The following is a 23,164-nucleotide window of genomic DNA, read 5'->3' on the forward strand; positions in this document are numbered from 1 at the left end:
GGTCACATTCCCAGCCACATCCAGTAAAGAATGGAGATTCTCCTTTGTCCTCCTCTTACAGTTGATGTACTTGTAAAAGGGTTTCTTGTTTGTTTTTACTCTAGCAGCCAAAAGGAAGGAAGGGAAGGGAGAAAGGAACCTTTGTCCAGTTCTCATACACACCATCACAGTTGCTGTTGGCCTTCCTGGCCACCTGGGGGCACACTGATGCCTCCCCTTCCCCTTCGGATGGCTCCAAAACCGAAAACTCCGGGACCTAAAGGCCTTTTGCCTTTGATATGCCACCGCGTCTGAACTCATGCTTGGCCCGTACGGGGATCGAACCCGCGACCTTGGCGTTATTAGCAGGAAAACCCTCCCCAGACCCTCTGTGGCTAGAAAACCCATCCAAATTGCAAAGAAAATCAGACCAATTTTTCATATTGTTTCATTATTTTGAATGTTTTAACTTTATTGAGACACCAGTAGTCACCACCTTCACTTTGTTAACCACAAATATATAGGATATTGTAAACACATGTGCCGAGGTGGCGGGGCTTGCTGTAGTTGGATTTGAGGACGGATGGGGACGAGGGAAGAAGGGGTGAAGGTACACTCAGGCTTAAACAAGACCACTCAGGGGATCCTGCATGTGGCAGGCCATCCATGAGTCATTGTATATATGTATAGCTTTATATTATACATCTTTTAAAATATATATATATATAATATATACTATACACAGGCAGTAATGTGGCAGGGGAAGGGGCAGGGCAGCCCAGATGGTGTGATGGATGCCACGAGGGCAGCAGGGAGGTGTCTGGATGGACGGTTTGGACTTGCTGCATGAGGTGGCCTCGCTGTGTTCCCTGCCTTGTACCTGCTCTGGAGACCAGAGCCAACACTCCCATGGAGACTGTCATACTACGCTGCCTTCCTGGGTCCTCCTGAGTGCTCCTCAATGTGTGGAAACACACTGTCTTCCTGCCCTGAGGGGACTGTCAGGACTAATGCAGAAGGGATGGGTGTGTAATGAGATGATGAACAAGTTGATGGGGACATAGGTGAGCCAGGGATGGGGGGTACGTCAGAAGGCTGAAGTCACGGGTAGAGCTGGGGCAAGTTTTCATTACTCCTTTGACCTTCACAGTCCCTGCTATCATAAAAGTACCTTACTTGGGGACTTGGCAAGATAAGAAGACATCAAGGGGCCACTGCTCCCAACAGGGGATGAGTAATCCTCTGTAATCCGGACAAATGGCACGGCGGGGAAGAAAGCCTTCTTATCGTTTTGCTTATGCAGCCTTCCCTCTGATCTCCTAATCCCTAGAGTGGGACTGATCTCACACTCATTTAGGATCTAAAAGGGACATGTTCCAGCCAGGTGCCCAGGCCTTCATATGATCGCCAGCAGCCCCTTATCAGAAGTTCCCAAGATATGATAACCACCTACCCTGGGTAGGTCCATCTCCTCAGAGCCAGCTCTATGTCACTGAAACTGCATTTTCAAGGGCTGTGTGCTAACCAGATGGGTCCCCCAATCAGGTTTGCCACCACCAACCCTCCCTTGCAAAGGCTCAAAGAAAGTCAATTCAAGGAGAGCACCCCTTCTCCCATGAGCAAAGGCAAGAAGTTGCCCAAGCGTCTACTGTTACAGCGTCCCCTACCATACCAGTGCTTTTGCCATAACACAAAGCAAGGAAGAAAGAGACAAAGACGGGCAGTAGCCCAAGATGAAGCTACCTGGCTTACGTCCTGCTGAAGGGTTGGCTGAGGAGGAGGTTCGTCCCACCTCAAAGCCACTGAAGTCCACCAGCTGGTTACATGAGGGAAGCAAGCAAAAGAAGGATAAAGAAAAGCTTTGTCATGAGTCACACCCACAAGATGTTCAGCCATTGATGTAGCTCTGCTGGGGGAAGGGGCATAGATAATTGTCCTGTGTCCATCAAAAAGACCCCAGGTAGACCCTCCAACACCCTTCCAGTTTATGGCCTGTACTACTCATGTGACTGGTCCCTCATCCCAATGAGATGGGAGTGATGATGGGCAATTCCCAGCAGTTCAACAGATCTTCATGCTGAGAGCTTGTTATTTATAGCCTCCTCCTCTTGGTACCCAACCCACACATCAAAATGAAAGCATGAAGGATGACAGACGACTCTGGGCAAGCACAACTAGTTTGTCTTCTCCACCTCACTGTTCTTTCCTTCCTCTCCCCTGGTGGAAGAGGTGGATGGAAGGAGCTCCCCCCACAGTGAATCTCTCAATAAAGTAACCCCCTCCCAAGCCTAAATATTAGGCTGATCCCATCGAGAAAAAAAAGCCTGAGGTTCTTCCCTCTGAAAACTACCCCTCCTATGTACAGTATTGCTTTCGCTCAGAGCCATGGATAAAGGTGTGGAGCAGGTAGAAACTGTGCCTGCATGCAATGGAGAAGTGTCCTTCCTTCCCCCTTGGAACCCGCAACTCTGTGTTGTCTACTCCCTCTCCACTGATGTGGGGCAGCTAGAAAGGAGTAGTGCTAGGAGGAGGAGGACAAGTGACCTGGATGAAAGAGGACTGTGTCCTTCAGATGAGGTGTTTGCATGACCAGACCCGCATCCTGTCCACCAATGGATGCTGGATCTGTTCCTGATCTCTGCTCCTTGGGCCAGTGCCACATGGACCATGGTGGCTGTCCAGGGGACAGAGCTCCACTGCTTGTGCTCTGCAAGATGTCTGTGCTGAAGCAGTCCAGCTGGCTACTGTTCAGTCCCTTACTTCTAGGCACTAACATTAATTCTATCCTGGAATAAATACTGTGGTTCCGGAGCTGTTTCTTGAAGCAAGATTCTAAAAAGTGTGGAGTAATGTCAATACAAGCTCTATTTAAGATTCACTACTGCCACCTAGGTGAGGCTTTACAGACATGTCAAATGCTGCAGGAGCACTAAGTTAACTAAAAGTGCACAGGACCAGTGGTCAGGGAGCCCACTGCGGCCTCAAACAAATTGGAGAGTGGAAATGGAGGGAATTCTCCCATCTTTGCTGACCTTCCCATCGGAGTGGGAGGTGAAGACCACCTTTGGACTCTCCACCACTTGCTGCACCCCAATGTGATGTCTGGACACAACAGCTGCATCTCTTTTTGGGGTTCCTGCTCCATTCCCATGTGCATTATCTGGCTAGTGGAAGGGAGGGAGATGCATCAGTACCCAAGCAGTGAAAACACCTCTGCACAGAGAAGGAGTGTCCCTCACAGTACTGCCTTCCTGCTCTGCTCTCAAGCCCTCTACAGCAAAACCTGTGAAAAACACTGGATTTTGATTGTACCTGCAAATATTCCTCTTTCCTATCCCATTCAATCTCACCAAAACCTCTCAAAACAAAGCATCCCCTGACTCACAGTGAAAAGCACCTTCTCTCCCCATCCCTTCCTCCACTGTTGCATGCCTGCATGCCAGCTCAGCCTGCCCATTCCACCCTCCCCTCCCTGAGCCAATTCAGATGCTCCTCAAGCACGGAGCAGCACTGCAGCACACAGCAGTACCACCTCGCCTATGAACATCCTGCTCCCTCTCACCTCTTCCACCTCTGCTGTAGCCCCTCTTCTCTCTTCCAAGGAAGGGGGAAGGGGGGAACCTCCCTCGGTGCCAGATTTTGGAACAATTTGGTGCTGGGTAGTTCTGGGGGGAGGAAGGAGAAGAGGCAATGGGGAGCGCTTTTTTTCTTTTTGTTAAAAATAATAAATAAAAACTGATGACCCAGAAGGCTGGAGCATAGCTGAGAGCCACCTCCTGTGCCACTACGCACGTGTCTGGCTTGTGCCTCGGCTCACTGCCGGCAGTGGGAAAGGGGGCAAAAATGGAAGGGGACAGGGAAGGGGCATCGGCGGCTCAGTAGTTCTGCGTCTGGTACCCCTGTGTCTCGGTGTCAAAAGCATCTGCTGCAGGGGGCTGCTGGTACGTCCCCACCGTGTCCGTCGCATCCTCCTCATTCATGTAGGGAGCGTAAGGCATGCTGGAATCCTGGCTGGGGTCCATGTAGTCCTGGGAGAAGAGGGCCGAGTCGGCACCCAGCCGGAAGCGCTGATATGCCAGGAACGCCTGGCCCACCTTCAGGAGGATGGAGAGAGATGGGAGGCAGAGAGGGGATGGGAAAGAGAGAAAGGGGAACGTCCCAAGAGAGAGAAATAAACAAAAAGGAGGTTAGTCGTGGTTACTGGTTAGTATGCGAAGCCCATCTGGGAGACAGTCCCACAGTATGCACTTGGACTCCAGCAGTCTTCCCAGAGCATCCCCTGCACAGGTGAGTGGTAGGGCAGGCTGTGAGCTGCCCCTAGAGGCAGGGTTTGGGGAATGAGGGCTGAGGGGAATAGAGAAGACACAGCAATGGGGGGCAGAAGGTATCTTCTGGCTGAGACATGAACAGTCATCAAAAGAAAGGCACAAGTGTTACGCAGCATTAGTTAGACTGAGGGAGAGAAGGGGCCGAGGAGGAACACAGATGGAGCCAAGTGCTCAACAGCTTCTCCGTCTGCACCCCTCTTCCCCAGGCTTCTCATCACTGAGGGGCATTATGGCAGCAAGGATGGGGAGTTGGGGAATAGCGTGTTGTATTCTTCCTGAAAAGTAATGTCTCTGAGCCGTCGGACAGCCAGAAAGGCAAGGAAGCCCTGTGAGGAGAGAGAGGGGTGAGGAGGAGGATCAGTGAGGAAGATCAGAATGGAGCGTTTGAATGAGATGAAAAATAAACACAAAGATCTGGGGGAGAGGATGCCTTCAGCCACCCGCAGCCCATGTGTCCAGGAGGATCCTGCAAGTGCTGCAAACACCGCTCTCCAAAAGGCTCCTTGCACAAGCTTTGGTTCCCATCATGCCTTCTGCTGAAGCTTGAGGGATGCTGCTGTTTGCCTTTGGCTCTTAAGCTGGGGGTCACACTGCTGTCCCTTGTCCCCACTGCCACCCATCTCGGTGCAGTGCCCAACTACTGCAGTCATGTGTGCAGGCTGCATACCTAGAGATGGGAGAGATGCAACTGCAGCCTCTTGTGGCCACTCAGGACATTTCATGTGAGCCCCCAGCCTGCAGCTCCCTTCTCTGCTTAGCATCTGTGAGCTACAAGTGCCGTTCAAAATCCTTTCATGGACAGGAAAATGAAGTGGAGCTTCTATCCATGGAGACCCATGGTGGAGCAACACCTGAAGCATGAGTCCCATACTACAGAGCCATGTTGGAGCAATGCTTGGAGAGCTGCAGCCTATGGGAAGCCCATGTGGGTGAATCTGAGAAGGACAGTATCCCATGGGAAGAAGCCACATGGAGCAGGGAGTGACCATGGAGATGACAGTGGTATAGACTGACCACAGTTTCCATTCCCCGCCCCTCTGTGCTGCTTCAGAAGAAAGTAGGTGGAGTAGATGGAGAAAAAGGTATTTTTAATTCACTTTTAGTTCCCACTGCTATAATCTGTTATTAGTAGACAATAAGTTCTATTAATTTCCATATGCTCAGCTTGTTTGGCCCGTGACTGTAACTGGTGAGTGTTCTCCTTGTCCTTATCTCATCCAAACAGCTTTTTCCAACATATTTTCTTCCCTGTTCTTTAGAGAAGAAGGTAGTGTGAAGAAGCCGAGCTGTCTGAATCCACTACACCAGGCCTCCCTCCTAATTACCTCTGCTCCTCCATTTCCTTCCACAAGGCCATGTCATTTCCATAAGGAATCACTTATCTTGTCACCTCTCATTCCCCGCAACCAATACAATATTAGAGGAGCCTCAATCTGACATCATGGTTGCTTTACTTACCCAGGTGAAGATGGAGAAGAATGAGAATGTGATGGCTGCTCGGGCTGCGTCTCCTCCCTCATTCAATGGGTTGTCCTCTTCTTTTGAAGCTTGCCACTGGTTAGTCAGAAAGCAGAAGCCAACAAACCAGAGGAATGCCCAAAAAGCTGTAGAGAACAGTGATCAAGAAGGTGTGCGTGAGCCCAAAACAAACACATCACATTACTCTGCAAACTAGAACCCCACACAACCCATTGTCATACTGCAAAGTGGGTGATGTGCTGGCCATGAGGGCTTTCTAAGCTTCCAGGTTCACTGAGGTACCATATCAAGCAGCGCTGGGCCCCTCTCCTTTTCTGCCCTATTGGCTGTGTGTGGGACTGCTAGGCTAAACATGAACCAACCTGGAAGACAGAAGTCCTTGACAAATTCAGATGCTGTGCTCTTGCTCTACCTGTGGTCCCGTCACACCACAGGGGATGTAGGGATCTAGGTAAATTGAGCTAAGAACTGGAGAAGATCCTGCACAGCTATCAGGAAGGGGGGATGCCAGGGATCTGGCAGCAGCCCACCGTCAGCAGCAGGACAGCAGGGCAAGGGCAGAGAAATCCAGTTGGGAAGCTCACCTGAGACGCCAATGTCTGAGAGCACTGCCTTTTTGCGGTCCTTGACGCTGCTGATCTGCGGGAAGTAGGCATCCAGAGCCAGGTAGAGAAGGCAGCTGAGGAAGGCGAGGACACCCACAGTAATGCCATAGTTGCAGGCGTTGCGGTTGCGGTTGAAAATGCAGTGCTCCTCTGATTCATCCAGGCGGTTCACATACCCCTCATTGACAATGGAGCCAAACACCACGATGGAGAACACCTGGAGGACAGGCAGAGGGACATCAGGGCAGGTTGCTCTGCATGAGCTCCACGGATCTTGGGCAAGCCCCCATCCTGCTGCCTCACCTCAACTGTGGCAGTGTAGCAGGGGTGGTTTTATTTGATTTCAGAGGATTAGCTTAAAATAGGGCACATCTAGATGGAGTCTGTTCATCCATCTGATCCAAACCTATGTGAAGCAGCCTCAGCCTGGAGGAAGGGCGGCTTCCAGCAGACGCACAGGGAGGCGATGTGGAGTGTAATGCAGATACAAATTTGGTGCGGGTGCCTGCGTGCAAGGGCTCCCAGCAGCAGAAATCCGCTTAGTCTGCACTTATTTTCCCACCCACTCCTTTCCCTTCTAGGAATTCCTTGTCTCACTACACATTTACACTCCAATTTTCTCCATCTGGCTACTTGTGCTCCTTTCCTTCTTTGCCTTCCCACAGCCCCAGCTCCTCCTGCTGACCCACTAGGCTCCTGCTCTCCCTATCTCCTTGCATATAAGCTCCCCCTCCCCATTGCCCTCCTTCAGCCCAGCCCATGACAAATACTAACCTTCCCCACAAATTTAGCAGAAGCACTAGGAGTCTTCCCTACCCACCACCAACACTGCAGCAGTGCATTATGTTAAATAAGGTGGAATTAAGGATGAGGCCAGGTAGAGATGCCATAATCCACACCTGCCAGTTTAACCTTTGCGCACCGAATTAGCCTTTGCCTTCTGCTACATGGCCAGTCCTCTCACACAGCAGGAGGAAGAAGGAAGGAAAAGAAGGGAAGGAAGGAAAAGGAAAGAGAGAGAAGGCAGCATGCACAGATTTCTCTTTGCAGGGTGTCTTGAGATCTTCAGGTCTCAACCCAAAAAGCAAAGAAGCTTGGTGACTGCAGAGAAAATTAAGTGTTGATAAACACCAAGCCCATACACAGCCTCAGGCTACTTAGAGAAGTTGTGAATATCCCATCTCCTGGAGGTGAGGTCCAGGTGCTCCCAGGGCTTATGTGACTATGGTAGGATTAGACAATCTTGGTGGTTTTGCCAAACCTTAATGATTCTATGATTCTATGACCACCTAAGGTATAACCCCCTGGGTACTGGGGCTACAAAGTGGGTGCCTGCTTTACTGCAGCACCAGGCAGAAAGCACACCTTCTCTTTGGAAGATGAGAACAACCTCCAAAGAGACAGTTTGGTGTTCACTTCAAGTTTAGGGCTCATAAATGGTCAAGCCAACCCTTGCAACAAGTTGCAGTGAGTCTCTGCTTGTTCATTTCAGGTTGAGTGAGCTTCTTACTCCCCAGAGATGCTTCTGTTTACTCTGATCCTTCCTTGACACTCATCTCACCTCTATCATCTATAGGCTTGCTGCTGACCTGGAAGGGCTCTCCCCAAGCAAAAGCAGCAGAACTAGTCTTTTTTGTACTTGCTCCTTCACAGCTATCCATGTCAACACTTGAATGAATCAGTTGAGTGCATGAGACCAGAGGGACTGGTTGGAAAAGACCACAAAAATCACCTGGTTCAACAGCCAGACCATCCCCACCATGCCCACTGACCACATTCCTCAGTGCCACATCCACATGGCTCTTGAACACCTCCAGGGACAGTGACTCCACCACCTCCCTGGGCAGCCTGTGCCACTGCAGCACTGCTCCTTCTGAGAAGTTTTTCTTAACATCCAACCTGAACCTCCCCTGGCTCAATTTGAGGCCATTACCTTAAGGTCATTCCATAGGTTGGGAAGATAAGCATGGCAAAATGTCTCCTTACCCTGATGCCACATCCCTCACTCCCCTGGGGGCTGAGCCCAGTTTTACTGCTGCACACTTAACCCCAGCTGTGTCTTGGCACAGGTGGTGGGTGGAAGCTCGCTGTCTTTGCAAGGCATTTCAGACCAATTAAATACTCGACATCTCCTAGTTTGCACAAGCTGCACATATGCCAAGATAATCCAGGCAGCATGTGCAATGTGAATGTCTGCCTGGATTAAAAACCAAACACCACAAGCCTGCAATAATAAAACATTTGTGTTTCCGTCATCAGCACATCTGCATCACTTACAAAGAAATGCCAGCCACCCTCCTTCCCCTGCACGCTGCCATTCCTCATTATCTGTAGGACTGCAGCACCCTCATTTTCCACTGCAAGTGCCTGGCGGCATCCAGGAAGCCCAGAGCCAGGCATCTTGTAGAGCTGACACAAACAGAGGAACCAAAAAATGAACTGCTTCCTGCCATACAAAGCCTTGTTTTAATCCTGCTCTGGCCAGGCAGAACCTGCTGAGCATCATGTGAGGTCTGTGCAGTGCGCCCATCCCCATCCCCAGGCATCATGTGATGTGCCCCGGCACCATGCAAGGATTTTCTGGCACCTCCTCCTGGGAATTTGCCACAGTTTCTTCCCCAAAAACCCTCTGACAGCCTCAGCAGGCACAAAGCTGTTGGGCTGATGTGGTGCCAGCCATGATTCCTGCTGCTTCCTCCCCTGCTTTATTCCATTAGGGAGAGGAAACAGTTCGGTGACATAACATAACCCGTGGGACTTCAAATCCAATCCACCTCAGACAGAACGAAGCGATGACCTCTCCCATGCTGATCTGGCAACGAGCAAGAATAAATCTATTTAAAAACACGGGGACGAGGAAGAGAGCAAACATCAGAGATGATGGGGTTTTCATCTGCACTCGTTCACCTGCAAACACAGCTTCTGGAAAGAATCAGAGCACCCTGCACAGACATGGATTATCATCATCATCCCCATCATTAAATCTGCTTGTATTTAGCTCATTTTGAAGAAAAACACACGTGGCTTTCGGTGCGTGTGGGAGCAGCAGCCTGAAAGCAGAAGGCCTCTGTTTAACCCCCAGCATTCTGGTAAACCCTGATCCCAAAGTATTGCCCATCCCTGTGAGCCCCCCCTACTTTTCTCAGCTCCTGGAGGCAGTCCTGGCTGGCAGCCACGTGGCGTCTGCCACTCAGCTGAGCTGAAGCAGGTGATGCTGGGGGGAGCAGCTCCACATCCCTAATTCCTGCCCTAGGATCAGAGCAGGGCTCTCCCTGCCAGGTAGCTTTTGTTCACCATTAGCCCTTCTGCTGACCGCTGTCACCCATCCATCGTCATTCTGGGACCACACAGTGCACCTTTCTCCATTGGGGTCTGGCCCTCAGCACATCCACCACCCTTCTGTTAGCACAACCTGGTGTCCTTATCCCCAAAGTCCTCATCTCACCATGTGTCCCACCATCACACAGTGGCCATGGCAGCCAAAGCCATTCCAGGTGCACACAGTAAGGGCAGGAAGAAGGTGAGTCTGGGGTCTCTTGCTCCAATACTAGGACAGTGTTTCAGTTCACACTTTACTTATTCATGGAGTTGGTACTGTGTTCAAAGCCTGAGGGGTTGCATCCTTCCCTTGGTGTCGAGCTGCTCTGTTGGCCAGGTCTGTGCAAAGCACAAGCAGAAAATTTTGCTTAGCAAGTACTATTTTGGACAAAGCCAGCCACAAGCAAAGAGGCAGTATGGGGAGTAATGCCTTAAAAAAGCCTCTGGAGCATCCAAGTAACCTGAGCTTGTTGGATGGGCTCTCCAGAATTGCTAACCTTGTGCCACAGCTCAGCATCCTCCTTTTCCAAATCCACCCCATCCCTCCCTCCTCTGCCAGCCCATCTGAGCCCAGAGCCTTCCACTGCTGGCAAAAGCCAGTGTGGTCACCTGTTGGTACAACGCCCTACACTCATCCACACCTCGATGTCGCAACCAAGTCTGCTCCAAGGCATGACCCAAGTGCATGGTCACTTCCTTGGGAAGCAACTATAGAATGTTCTGCTCCTTATTAAAGTCCATCACATGAAAGTGGCTACAAGGAGCCTCCAGCCTCGAGCATCTGAACTCCCTCCCACAGGGAGTGAGAAGGGCAAAACAAAAGTGAACTTGTATTTTTTGAGTGTTCATGGAGAGGCCCTGGAGGTGTTCAAGAACCACGTGGATGTGACACTGAGGGACATGGTTAGTGGGAATGGTGAGGATGGACTGATGGCTGAACTAGGTAATCTTGGAGGTCTTTCCTAACCTCAATGATATTATAGCAGTTCTGGTGCCAGTCACAGCCTGAGACAGGCCTTGAACACCCATCAGAACCCTTCTTGGTCTCAAGACTGGAAGTCAAATTCAGGACTAAATACATGGGAGGCAGCTTGTGGCTCCCTGGACAGAATAAGTAGGAGGAAGAACCCATGGCTGAGGAGAGTAAAGGGTGATGTGCCACTCAGGACAGCCCGACCAGGTCCTGGCTGACCCACAGTGGGATATGGCCTCCTCAACCCCATGCAGGGCTAGTGAGCCCCATCCTGTCCTCTGCCAAGGTCAGAGTAGCAGCCATAGGGGAATGTTATGGGGAGATGCTGGTCCCCAGGACACGCTCCTTGCTGTGGGCTCGGGGAGCACTGAGGTGCTGTGGAGCAGAGCAGGTGCCTAATAAAAAGACAGATATCCTGCTCTCTCTCTGCCTCACCTTTGGGAAGCCAGAACCCCGCAGTGCTCGAATGAAGTCATGAAGGAAAAAAAACAAAAAGGCAGAAAGGGTGAGAGAGAGAAGGAAAGAGGAAATTCTGCCACAGAGATCAGAAGCAGGAGAGCCTTTGTAGGTCACACTCTGTCCATTATACTTGTGCAGGCAAAGGGACAGGGCTGCATGCCCCCATCACAACCCCAAGCCTGGTGTCAGTGAGTCCAGACATACAGACAGATGGACAGACACCTGCATTAATGACATCCTCAGCCATCCTGGGGCTCTGCAGCCATCCTCACATCACAGCACCGTGAGGGACAGACAGCACCCCCATGCCCAGCTTCAATTCCCCGTTCCCCCTTCGGTGCTTATTCCCTTTTATTTCATTTATTTTGCCCCACCAGTGCCAGCACGCATGTACCCTCTCTCCTCTGCCTGCCCTCCCTCCTCAGCTCCCAGCCCAGACCTCAATCTCTCCCGCGCCGGCTCCTGCCGCAGCTCGCTGCCTTAATCCCAATGACCTTCGTGCGGAGATGGAGACGTGCGGGGCCGGCGGCCATGGGATGGGGGAATGCGTTATGGAGAGCAGCAGAATGAGAGGGGGCAGGTAGAGGAGGGAGCACAGACCCCACCCCAGCTCACCTTTACCACTCTGTGTACCCCAAAGCATCACCCCCAGCCTGCTGGTACCCCACATCCCACCAACACCCCAGCCAGGGGGGAGGTCACACGGATCCCCAAACAGATGGAGATGGAGGCAGAGCCCACCCTGGATCCTCCCCAGGGCTGCAGCCCCGCAGCAGAGCGCTCTCACCCTACATGGCTCTACGGATGGCCCTATGTCCCTGCATATCTGCGTGCCTACGGCTGTGCACCTATGGGGGCGTATATATATATGGATGGAGCTATGCACGGAGATCGGCACATCTGGAGGCAGATGCGGGCACGCAGATATACGCGTATGGATGGAGATGGATCCCTATGGAGGCACGGATATGTCTGTCTTATATACGCGGAGAGCTACGCGTGCACGCACGGATGACAAGCGATATATATTAAAGCATATATAACATATACCGTTGGAAGCAACACGATAATCTACGATATATAACCGCACACGGCGAGATAACGCGCACGCACACGCGCCCATGCATGCGCGGGGAGGGGAGCCCAGGGCCCCGCCGCTGCGCCCCGCAGCCCCGTCCCGCTCCCCCCCGCTCCGTGCCGCGGCCTCACCCAGGAGAGCAGCCGGAGCAGCGTGTGCGGCTGCCGGAGGAAGGCCTGCAAGTCGAAGGCGCCGCCGGCTTTCCCCGCTCCGAAGGCGCCCCCGTCCATGGCGGGGCCCGCGGTGTGCTGCTGCGCGGGGGGCTCGGCGGGGCCGTGCCGTGCGGTGCCGTGCGGGGCCGAGCCGGGCAGCGCCGCGCCTGGCAGCACGGCGGCGGCGGAGGCGAGCCGCGCGCTCACGTGGCAGGGCCGCACCGCACGAGAGCGCGCACTCCCTCCCCCCACCTCCCTCCTGTCTTGCTCTGAAGCAGAGAGCTTACATAGCAGTGAACAGGGACACCCTCAGGATACTCAGTGCCCCTCCAGCCTGACCTTGCATGTCTGCATGGTTGGGGCATCCACACGTGTATAGGCAACCCATGCCAGTGCCTCACCATCCTTACCATAAAAGCCTATTTCCTTTTATCCAATCTAAATCTCCATTTGAAACCATTTCCCCTTGTCCTGTCCCAGCAGACCCTGCTAGAGTCTGACCTCTTCTTTCTCATAGCCCCATTAGATACTGAAGCACCTCTACAAAATGGTGGCAGGTATGGGGTGTCCCTTTGTTGTGAGAAGACACTGCATCACTGGGCCAACCACCCCTCCAGCTCTTCTGACCTCAAAGGCAGATAAAGCAGCATGGCAGGTTGGACCGCTTCTGGGCCTGTCACCTTTAGGTCATGCCTGAACACATCCAGCTCCATGGGGAACGTGCTCAGTTTGCTCCAAGCGTTGGGTGGTGTTTTCGGCACAACCTGTGAACCAGCCCTTCAATCTGACCCAGCTGCGCCTTGTCTTTAGCTCTCAGAGCAGGATCTGGCTCTATAGGTTGGTGTTTGCTTCAGCTCTTTAATTAATGTTTGCAGTAACTAGGTATAACCATAATGTGCATCCCAGCAGTATTCAGGTGGCTTTGGCACAAGGGTAGGTGTCTTGTGTCTCAGCCATGTAAAAAACATGATAGCCACACACTGACCTTTGTTACTGCGAGTGGTGACTGGTTCATTGTGCTTTTGCTGTCCAGGTAGCACTTGATTAAAGATGAAAACCCTACAACCCCACACCAAGGATCAGAGCCACTTTAGGGCACATTTCAGCCAGAGTCATGTGTCAAATCAGTTATCCTGCAATGGCACTCACGCCATTTCAGGTCTAGGGAAGTCTGAGTTTCTTCAGCCTGATCCTATCCAGTTTCCTGGTGCTCACGGAGGGAGAGTGAATAATTTATCTCCCATCCTCTGTCTCCCTTCCTGTTCAGGTTTCATCTCTGCTTCACCTCTGTGCTGATGTTTCTGTGCAGCAGCAGAGCCAGCATCAGCAGCACACAGAGCAAGAGAAATAATGTGCGAACAGCATGAGTGATAAGATCTCCAGACAGGTCCCACAGTAAGCCTTATTTTTAGTTCCTCTTCTGAGGCATAACTTTAGCACTTAAGTTGTTGATATTGGCTATTATTAATTCAGCAGTAGCACAGAGAGGCCCTAATTGAATTGGGAGCTGTGTTGTACCAAGCACCATAGAAATACACAGTGGGACGCAGTTCCTGGAGAACACACAATCTGCTTGAGAACGTGTCCCTGCGAGAAGGAATTTATGTGATCTCCTTTGATGCTTTGAGATATGCAAATAAGCAAAACGGGTGCCAATGTTCACAGGAAAACCTATTTGATCTTATGAATGTTTAAATACCGTGTTTCCATTTCTTTGTTGTTCCTGTGTTTCTTCACATTGACGAAGATTCGTCAAGCATCATTTGAGTTACAGATCATTAGGAGATTCATTTAAGAAGTTGCAGGTGTTTTACTATATACTTCCCAATGGTGACTGCACCACCTCCCTGGGCAGCCTGTGCCACTGCTTCAGAAGAAGAAATCCTCCCTGATATCCAATGTGAACTTCCCCTGGCCCAACTTGCAGCTTCACAGACCGAAGACCTCCAAACAGTCTGTCTGCTTCCTGCTTCTCATGATACCACCCAAAGCACAAGCAGAGGAGCAGAAGGCCATACCAGTGTGATCTATTTTCCATGATGATAGAGGTGTACTGTGTGTACATGGTGCAGTCACCGTCCCTGTAGGTGTTCCAGAGCCATGTGGATGTGGCACTGAGGGATGTGGTCAGTGGGCATGGTGGGGATGGGCTGGCCATTGGACCAGGTGATCTTAGAGGTCTTTTCCAACCTCCATGATGCTGTGGATGCACATAATGGCCTCATCTGCATGTGAGAGACTGCTACACTCCTGTTAGGAAAATGCTGCAATCATCTTGCTTAATCACCTTTATATATATAAAAGAGACAGAATAGAATCTTCATCTCTCTTCATTTGAATAAAGAGGACCCACAGGGGGCATGTGCTGTGTGTAAGTTTGTTTAATCAGATCGTTGTGACTGAAATTCTTCTCAGCTTTGTCTTTAATTTTTAAAATAAAATTTAAATTTTAAAATAAATATTCCCGATATTTATTTAGCAATGACACCTTCTGCTTGTTTTTCCTTCACCCTGCCCAGCCTTACTTCGGCCTGGAAAAAAAGCAGGTTGAGGTGGAAATAGGGACACAGCCGGTAGGCGCGCAGGAGCAGCGGGTGGAGATGAGGTGAGCGCTCAAGAGCTGTCAATGCCCTCCCCAGGACAAGATGGCGCTCGCTACCCCAATGCGCCTTCGCCACCATTTTGATCCCGCTCCCCTCCCGTAGCGCCGTACGTCCCCTGCTCTCGCGAGATCTCTTACGCTGCGTGTTGCGTCACCGGGGGCGGGTCGACTATAAAGGTCACGTGCGCGGAAGGCCTCGGTCTTTCCGGTCCGGCGCGGGGACAAGATGGTGGGTGCACGTCGTGGCGCTGGCCGGGCCTGGCCTTGCCATCCGTCCTCTACCGCTGCCATCCTTGCCACAGCGGCTGCCAGCTCCTCACCCGGCTGCCCCCTGTCTCTGCGGGACATGGCGCCGGGCTCATTTTGGGGCTCTAGTCCCTGTGGGCGAGGCCTTAGCGTGGGGACAGCGGCGGGCCTGGAGCCCGTGTGTGTGGGATCTGTGGTGGGATGGCGGGCAGCTGTGGGTTCGTGGGCACTGGAGACTGCTACGCTTCTTAGTTCAGCTTCTGTACTAGTTAAAGCCTTTTTATTATTAATTATATGGCGGATATCAGTGAAACTCTGAAGCAAGTATTATGTATTTATTTTCTTTTTTCAGTCTCACCGCAAGTTCTCGGCCCCCAGGCACGGCTCCCTGGGCTTCCTGCCCCGTAAGCGCAGCAGCAGACACAGGGGCAAGGTGAAGAGCTTTCCCAAAGATGATCCCAGCAAACCCGTCCATCTCACTGCCTTCTTGGGGTACAAGGCTGGGATGACTCACATTGTCCGTGAAGTCGACAGACCTGGGTCCAGTACGTATCAATCTTTCCTTATGAGTGGCAAAAGATAGAAGATAAGAGATACCTTCTCATAGGTAGCTGTGAATGTTAATCCTGCCTTAGCTTTACACCTTTTTCAGCAGGTGTTTCTGCTCAGTGGGTGAGGTATGAAGCATCCTAAACCATTCTTCATCATGAATGATAGCAGCAGGAACTCCTATTTAGCAATAGTTGTCATATTAACAGTGCTCTTTGTGACATGCATGGAGGCTTGCACAGGAGCCTCATTTTGGTTTAACTCTGATGTGCTACTTAAGGTTGTTTCTTGATGTCTAAGTAAATCACCTGTATCATCATTGTTACCGTTGTGAAAGGAATTTGTGCCCTTTAAGCTTGAAACTGCCAGTGAGGAAGAGCACAAGGTGCTTAAGAGCTGCTGTTGGTTTAACCTGTATTTCTGTCTCACTGCAGAGGTGAACAAGAAGGAGGTAGTTGAGGCTGTCACTATAGTAGAGACTCCTCCCATGGTCATTGTGGGCATTGTGGGCTATGTGGAGACTCCTCGTGGTCTCCGCAGCTTCAAGACCATCTTTGCTGAGCACATCAGTGACGAGTGCAAGCGTCGCTTCTACAAGAACTGGTAAGAGAGCAGGACTTTCACGTACTGACTTAATTTTTTACTTCTAGGTTGCAGATTATTGTAGCATAGCTTCTTGATGCAGCTTTTCCACTATAAGCATTTGGCCTTGGTGACCTGGTATAGAAATATGACCTGCCAGAGCAGGGTTTCTGGGAAGGTGACTGTAGCACTAATGATATTCTTGGCATGGGGTGACAATAGTAGTTTTGGCCTGAGATCTCCTTAACAGGCTACATATGATGATACTTCGACGGGCGGACATAAGGAAATCGCCTCTGGTGCTTGTTGTTGAGTGTCGAGTCCTGACTGTAGCCCTGTTTTCTCAGGAAAGGGGAGGCTGAATGTTACTTTTGATTACTGTTCCGGGCACTGTTGTGATTTCAAGTATGCACAATTGCCTGAGTATGGCTCCAGCGTGTCTAGGGCTCACAGCTTGTTTATGAACTTTGCAGGCAGGGAAAATGTCAACGCAGTGCAATAATTGTCTCACGGGTGTTACAGTAATGACCTTGCTGTCAGGCATAGCTCAGGCTTACAGGGGGGAAATTACGGTGTTGTGTAGCAGATAGCAGTCGTCTGACGCAATTGCTTTAAAGGTCTGTTTTTCTGTTATTGTTCGACATCTCTCTACAGTCTTTTGTCTTCTGTACTGTGAATATTAATGTGCTTTGGGATTCATGGCAGCTCTGCTCAGCTTTGGCAAACTTGCATTTGTCTGATGAGCTCCGGGCTCCGCTTGCCAGTGGAAAAGATTGCTTAGAAGCTGGCAATGAGCCACAACTGGCTAAGGTGGCAGCTCCTTCCGCTCATCCCCCCTTCCCTGGGGGGATCGATGAAGGGCTCAGCCAAACCTTGTCTCTGCTCTGCTCCTGAAGGCACAAATCCAAGAAGAAGGCCTTCACCAAGTACTGCAAGAAATGGCAAGACGAGGAGGGCAAAAAGCAGTTGGAGAAGGATTTCAATAGCATGAAGAAATACTGCCAGGTTATTAGAGTCATGGCTCACACCCAGGTAAGTTATATGCAGGTACACAGTGGAAACAATTAAGATTGCAAGAATAAAGCCTGGTCCATCTCAGCAGTGAGATTTCTACCCGCCCCACAGTCTAGTGATAACTGTTAAGCACATGATGAATCCCAGTAGTCTTTAATTCTGTATTAAGTGTACACTCAAAGTGTGCATGGTTAGCCCTGAAGGGGACCACAGACTGTCATCTACAGCTGTGCTCAGGAGAGGCTGAACCATAATGGGCACTGCTTGGACTCAGTCCTGTGCTACAAATGGAAGTGGACCAGATCATCATCATAGTATCACAGTCTCATGCGGGTTGGAAGGGACCTTAGAGATCATCGAGTCCAACCCCCGGGATTCGAGCCTCTGTGTAGCAGAGCGGCACTTCTACCACTTGCGCCACAGGGGGGGATTCGAACCCTGGGCCCCAGTGTTGCAAGGCGGCATTCCTACCACTACACCACCGGGGCACACAGATACTTAACTATACACAGATACTTAACTATAGCGTTTGTGTGGTTGTAGAGTTTGAAGCCGTTCTGCAGGGATGGCAAACACTCAGGATTTCAGTGGCTTTTGCTCCGAGGAGCTGCTGGAGGAGCTGTACTTCTGAATGGTGATATCTGCCTAGCTGTCAAGAGTTATGTCAGGCTTGTTTGAGGTGTAATTAAATTGATGAATTGTCTATAAGCATGGTAAGATGTCTAATTACACCTTTGCTGATTATAATAGAGCTAGTTTCCAATATTAGACAGCAAAAGCAGCATCGCAGCTGCTGTTAATACTCATATCAATCCCTCCCTTCTAAATATAAATTATAAACATGGCTGCTGTTCAGTTACAAGAAAGATTGGGCCAGGACTGGAATAATACTGGAGTAGGTGATACAAGGTCAGTCTGGAAGAACGGAAACTACATTTCATCCTTTGTTTTACAGATGCGGCTGCTTCCCCTGAGACAGAAGAAGTCTCACCTGATGGAGATCCAGGTGAATGGTGGCACTGTTGCTGAGAAAGTGGATTGGGCTCGGGAGAAACTGGAACAGCAGGTCCCTGTGTCAAGTGTCTTTGGTCAGGATGAGATGATAGATGTCATTGGAGTCACCAAGGGCAAGGGGTATAAAGGTAAATACATTGAAGTTCTCTGTAGTCAGGGTACGTGTTTTAATATAATCCTGGCCTTTGATTCTCACAGTTGAGTGGGCCAAGAGCTGAGGAGGTATTGCTGTCACAGTTCGGTGATGAAGCCATGGAATAAGCGCTGGGCACAGCGCCTGACATCTGTGAGGAGTCATTCCATGCTGCCTTCCTTCTGAGAACAACACTTCCTAGGGACAGCCAGGGAGAGAGTGTGGGCACTTTTAGGACAGCGTGCTTCAAGAAAAGCAATTCCTGGAGTACTGTGCCTAGGCTTCTGTTTTATTGTTTAAGGACAGTAGCTCAGGTCTTCTGAGCTCTATTTGAACAACTGAAGTCATCACAGCATGCCAAGAAACATCAACACTGCTTGCATTTCTTGTTCTAGGTGTTACCAGCCGTTGGCACACCAAGAAGCTGCCCCGCAAGACTCACAGGGGGCTGCGCAAGGTGGCCTGTATTGGTGCATGGCATCCTGCTCGTGTGGCCTTCTCTGTGGCCCGTGCTGGTCAGAAAGGGTATCACCATCGTACCGAAATCAATAAAAAGATCTACAAGATTGGCCAGGGTTACCAAATCAAGGATGGAAAGCTGATCAAAAACAATGCATCAACTGATTATGACTTGTCTGACAAGAGCATTAACCCTCTGGTGAGTTGTAACAGCTGTGTGGGAAGAGTTGGAGTCCTCTGAGGTGGTTGGGTGTGGTACATGATGTGAAAGGATTGAATGAAGAGCACTTGAGGAAAAAACTCAGCTGCTGTGGGTGGTGGTGCTGCTGAGTCATTCTCAGTATTGACTTGTGTAACTTTTGCTTACTGCATTTAATAATTGGCAGCGGTATCAAGGGATGCTGGGAATGATACTCATGTATATAAGGAATAATTCAGCCACAAAAGCAGGTGGGTTTTTTTTGTCAACCTCAACATTGCTGCTGTTCTTAGCAGAATTCACATTGCAGCAAGTGAATTGAGAGACTTCAGTGAAAGACAATAGAAAAAGTGGGGATTTCAGTGAATGAAGGAATGGCCAAGTTGCAGAATGGGTGCAGGAGCCTCATGCTATTGGCATATGATGGTGATATGTTGATATGTTGCCACTGCTGATCTCACCTTACAGTGTGCACTGACTGTTTTCTTCCTATCCAGGGTGGCTTCGTCCACTACGGCGAGGTGACCAATGACTTCATCATGCTGAAGGGCTGTGTTGTTGGGACCAAGAAGAGGGTCCTAACCCTGCGCAAGGTAAGTAGGGCAGACATCTGTCAGATGGGATGAAATAGCTTTTCTCAGCTGCATTGCATCTGGTTTGAGTGTCTTTGCTGCTGTGGGGGTTCTTAGATTCTTTGGTGGTGGGGGCTGACCACTGTTGTACAGACTGTAAGTTGGCTTATGCTCCTCATGTAATAGCAGCTGAAATAAGAGGTCAGAGTGATTTAATGGTGTTATTGAGATGATGAAGAGAAAGCCACCAGCCTTCTGGCTGGTTGAGAGGGTGCTGCTCCTGGACTCAGCTGGAATCTCTCTTGTAGTCCCTGCTTGTGCAGACCAAGCGTCGGGCTTTGGAGAAGATCGATCTGAAGTTCATTGACACAACCTCCAAATTTGGTCATGGCCGCTTCCAGACAGCTGAAGAGAAGAAGTCTTTCATGGTAAGGATATTATCTAAAACTGATGAGTTTCTTAGCGTTACACATATCTTGGCAGCTGGCACTGCCTGTGGCTCCTGGGGATGATGGTGTTTGCAGTGGACTGTGGGTGGCATTTTCTATTTGGCACATGAAGCAGTGGAGCTGTAGTCCCTGTGCTCTTTCAAATGTCAGACCTTTATGAAGGCAATGTGCTGGTGAGCAGCTTGGTAGGTGTGCAGGAGCTTCCCCACTAGGTGGCACCAACATTTCTTACCTGCTAAATTCCAAGTCTGATTTGATGCAGTGCGGCTGCACCAAGTTCAACTTTCTCCTGAAGCTTCTGGCTTCCAACAGGTGGCATCACTGAGGGCCTTTATCTCTACTAATAGAGTTTATTAAAGAAAGTAATAAAACTGCAAGAAGCTAATTGGGATGCGATGTGGTTATTGATGGAATAGACCACTAATGTTTCTTTTTTCCCCTTCAGGGACCACTCAAGAAAGATCGTATTGCAAAAGAGGAGGTGGCTTAATGTGTGAAACTATCTTCTGCTCTGTGGCCTGTGTGCTGTCAGACCAAAAAATAAAAGATTTTAAAGAATTTAACTCTGTTTCCTGCTTTATGCATCAGGTCAGGCATTCTGGCTGCTGCAGGTCCTATGCATGGGATCGAGCAAACAAAAATCTCCCATGAGTAATTGCTTAATCTTCTGCCTGGCAGCTGGGGATCCTTTGCACAGAACTGTTAATGAAACTGCTTTAGGTAGTTGATATATCCCTGAATTTTGTGTAAGTACCTTTAGTGTGGGTGGCTGATGATTCCTTGTGTGGTGTAACTGCCTGGTTCAAGGAGTGGGCCTGCCCCAGAGGAGGGGAGGGTGATGTTTTCACCCTGATCCCTCTGTAATGCTGAGGAGGGAGCACTGTGTGCTGCTGGTGTTGTGTCACTGGCTGGCTGAAAATATTGCTCTGGTCTTTGGGGGGGTCAGTTTGGCTGCAGTTCCCAGCAGGGTTTCCTTGGTGTGGGGATGCAGCTCTTCTGCACAGACTCAGCTTGCTATAGCAGGAGTCCTGACAAACACTGCATTTATGGGAGCTGTGGTGTTATACCAAGAAAGGCAGCACAGCCCTGAGCGCTTGGGTGCCTCCAGCCGCAATAGTGAGATCACTCGTGCTTTGGGCCATAGCCTGAGACTGAAGGCTTGTGTAAATTTAGATAACTGAGCTGGTGGAGCCTTTGCTGCCCATAATTGGAGAGGAGGCTGTGATTAAGGCAATAACCCTCCAGATTTACACACCAAATGAATTGGCATGTGGCTCTGCACTGAGATACATCCAGGCCGGTGCTGTTTGCTTTGATAGGAATGGAAAAGGATAGATGTAGAAAATAGCTTTCATCATCACGCATAAGAACCTTCTAAGAGTTAAAAGGTGGCTGTGAGGAGGAAAAACATTTACCTTGTTTCCCTAGAAACCAGACTCCATGACTGCACAATCCGGCTGGCTCCCTGTCAGCCTTGTTTAACACATGAACCTGTTGGCTGCTTTCAGCCAAGTGTAACAAGAGAGCTCTCAACAACCAACGTTAACTTGATTATTTTCCCCGAGTTCCCCCTCAAATTGGCAGGCAGGTAAAGCAGAGTCCTCAATTACTAATTCTCCAGTGCAGGAAAGTGGGGTTTCCAATCAGCAGCCATCTCGAGGTGACAGCTTTATGAGCGGCTCTGAAGATGGAGGTTTCCCTGCCCCCTAGAGAGCTTTGTTGCTTGTGGTTGGCTGTGAGTTGATCGTTTTATAGCACACACGTGGAGCTCTTAGCCAGCCCTACCTGTTGCTGCTGCTTGATCGGACCAGCCTGAGGCACTGGAGGGGATGGGGATTAGCAGTGAGGTGATGGGGATGGAAGCCCACCGTGAATTACATGCTGCTAATTCTGCCTCTTTCAAAACCACTGAGACCTTCTCGCTTTACCAAACCGCAGCTCGTGGCGGGGTCTCCAGTGGCAGCTACGAAGCTGGTGAGTTTATTTCAAAGCAGTAAGGAGAACAGCCGGGATTTTCAGTCAAATTAGCACCTAATTAAAAGGAAGCAATCCTTAAGAAACGCCATCCATGTTAGGGATGCTCAGTGCCCATCTCACACAAGGAGCTCTTTCCTTCAGCCGGGAACCTGGTGCCAAACTTTCATTGGTTTATGCCTGGAGTGGTGGTTGCTGTTAAAACACTGGGTGGGTAAGAAAACAATACTGCAAAAGTAGTTTTTAATCCTTTTTCCTCCTGAAAACTTGGGGTCAGGAGGACATCCAACGTCAGGAGATGGCGCTCCTCCCTCTACCAATGGTTGGACACCACTATTGCAGGTGGCAGGGGGTGTCCATGACATTTGTCCCCAAGTCCAGTGGGGCTGCTCTGGGATAAAGCCCCACTTGACTGGTCACCCAGGTCTCTTTGCAATTATTGGAAGCTGCCTGGGTACCGAGCACTAGGCTTAGCTGCAAAGCCACTGAGATCCTGGCAGGGCCACATGGATGGGAGAAGCTGTGGAGCACCAAGCTACACTTCTGTCATGAAGGTCTGATTCTCATCTCCTGAGCCTTCCTGCTTCTACAGACCTCCATCCATCCCTCCTCCATCCACACATCTATTCCTCCATCTACCCCTCCATCCACCGCTCTACTCCTATCCATCCAGCTATCCAGGATGACAGGGACAGTCCCCATAGGAGTGCTCAGAAGTCAGTGCAAGTCATACATTGGTCCCCCAGCAAGGGGACAAAAAATGGGCTTCTCTGCCCTAGAGCCAAGGTCTTTATTATTATTATTGCTATTATGATTATTTTAATCACTTATCTTCACTCTGAGCTTCTCCTATCACTGCCAACTCCAACCACATTTGTGGGGCAGCAGGTCAGGGAGGGTCCCGCACCCTGATGATGCACAGGGGAGACCTGCTGGTCCCTGAGCCGTGGGGAGCAAGCAGCACCGTGGGAACATGCCTGGCCCCAGCTGGATGGCTGGG

The 23,164-nt window shown here is 50.3% G+C and overlaps 2 protein-coding genes and 1 non-coding gene across 4 annotated transcripts; 2 read left to right on the top strand and 1 right to left on the bottom strand.

Annotated features, from left to right (window-relative positions):
• Nucleotides 1-413: 413 nt before the first annotated feature.
• SYNGR1 (synaptogyrin 1) lies at nt 414-12,545 on the bottom strand. Of its 2 annotated transcripts, none has more exons than XM_015860344.2 (4): nt 12,351-12,545; nt 6,371-6,608; nt 5,766-5,911; nt 414-4,073 (listed from the first exon to the last, which is right to left on the bottom strand). In XM_015860344.2, the coding sequence occupies exons 1-4, from the start codon at nt 12,447-12,449 to the stop codon at nt 3,855-3,857; spliced, it is 702 nt and encodes a 233-aa protein (XP_015715830.1). In that variant the 5' UTR covers nt 12,450-12,545; the 3' UTR covers nt 414-3,854. The 2 variants fall into 2 exon arrangements, with proteins under 2 accessions (XP_015715830.1, XP_015715839.1); XM_015860353.2 differs by having other exon boundaries at nt 3,955-4,633; nt 12,351-12,536.
• A 2,559-nt stretch (nt 12,546-15,104) lies between these two features.
• On the top strand, nt 15,105-20,753 carry RPL3 (ribosomal protein L3). The gene is made up of 9 exons (XM_015860321.1): nt 15,105-15,202; nt 15,572-15,764; nt 16,203-16,371; nt 17,247-17,382; nt 18,320-18,506; nt 18,907-19,169; nt 19,667-19,762; nt 20,050-20,169; nt 20,636-20,753. The coding sequence occupies exons 1-9, from the start codon at nt 15,200-15,202 to the stop codon at nt 20,678-20,680; spliced, it is 1,212 nt and encodes a 403-aa protein (XP_015715807.1). The 5' UTR covers nt 15,105-15,199; the 3' UTR covers nt 20,681-20,753.
• LOC116652828 lies at nt 18,612-18,704 on the top strand. The gene has a single exon (XR_004306047.1). It is a non-coding gene; the product is annotated as a small nucleolar RNA U83B (small nucleolar RNA).
• Nucleotides 20,754-23,164: the final 2,411 nt, after the last annotated feature.

The sequence above is a fragment of the Coturnix japonica genome, chromosome 1, assembly GCF_001577835.2.
Source record: "Coturnix japonica isolate 7356 chromosome 1, Coturnix japonica 2.1, whole genome shotgun sequence".
Lineage (NCBI taxonomy): Eukaryota > Metazoa > Chordata > Aves > Galliformes > Phasianidae > Coturnix > Coturnix japonica.

Bases quoted from the DNA above. Each gene is read 5' to 3' on its own strand.
- SYNGR1 (XM_015860344.2), bottom strand. From the start codon at position 12,449: ATGGACGGGGGCGCCTTCGGAGCGGGGAAAGCCGGCGGCGCCTTCGAC. The intron at 5,912-6,370 runs GTGAGCTTCCCA...TGTTCTCTACAG, and splicing joins CTCAGACATTGGCGTCTCAG to CTTTTTGGGCATTCCTCTGG. The intron at 4,074-5,765 runs GTAAGTAAAGCA...ATCCTCCTGAAG, and splicing joins TCTTCTCCATCTTCACCTGG to GTGGGCCAGGCGTTCCTGGC.
- RPL3 (XM_015860321.1), top strand. The intron at 18,507-18,906 runs GTAAATACATTG...TTCTTGTTCTAG, and splicing joins CAAGGGCAAGGGGTATAAAG to GTGTTACCAGCCGTTGGCAC. The intron at 19,763-20,049 runs GTAAGTAGGGCA...TCTCTCTTGTAG, and splicing joins GGGTCCTAACCCTGCGCAAG to TCCCTGCTTGTGCAGACCAA.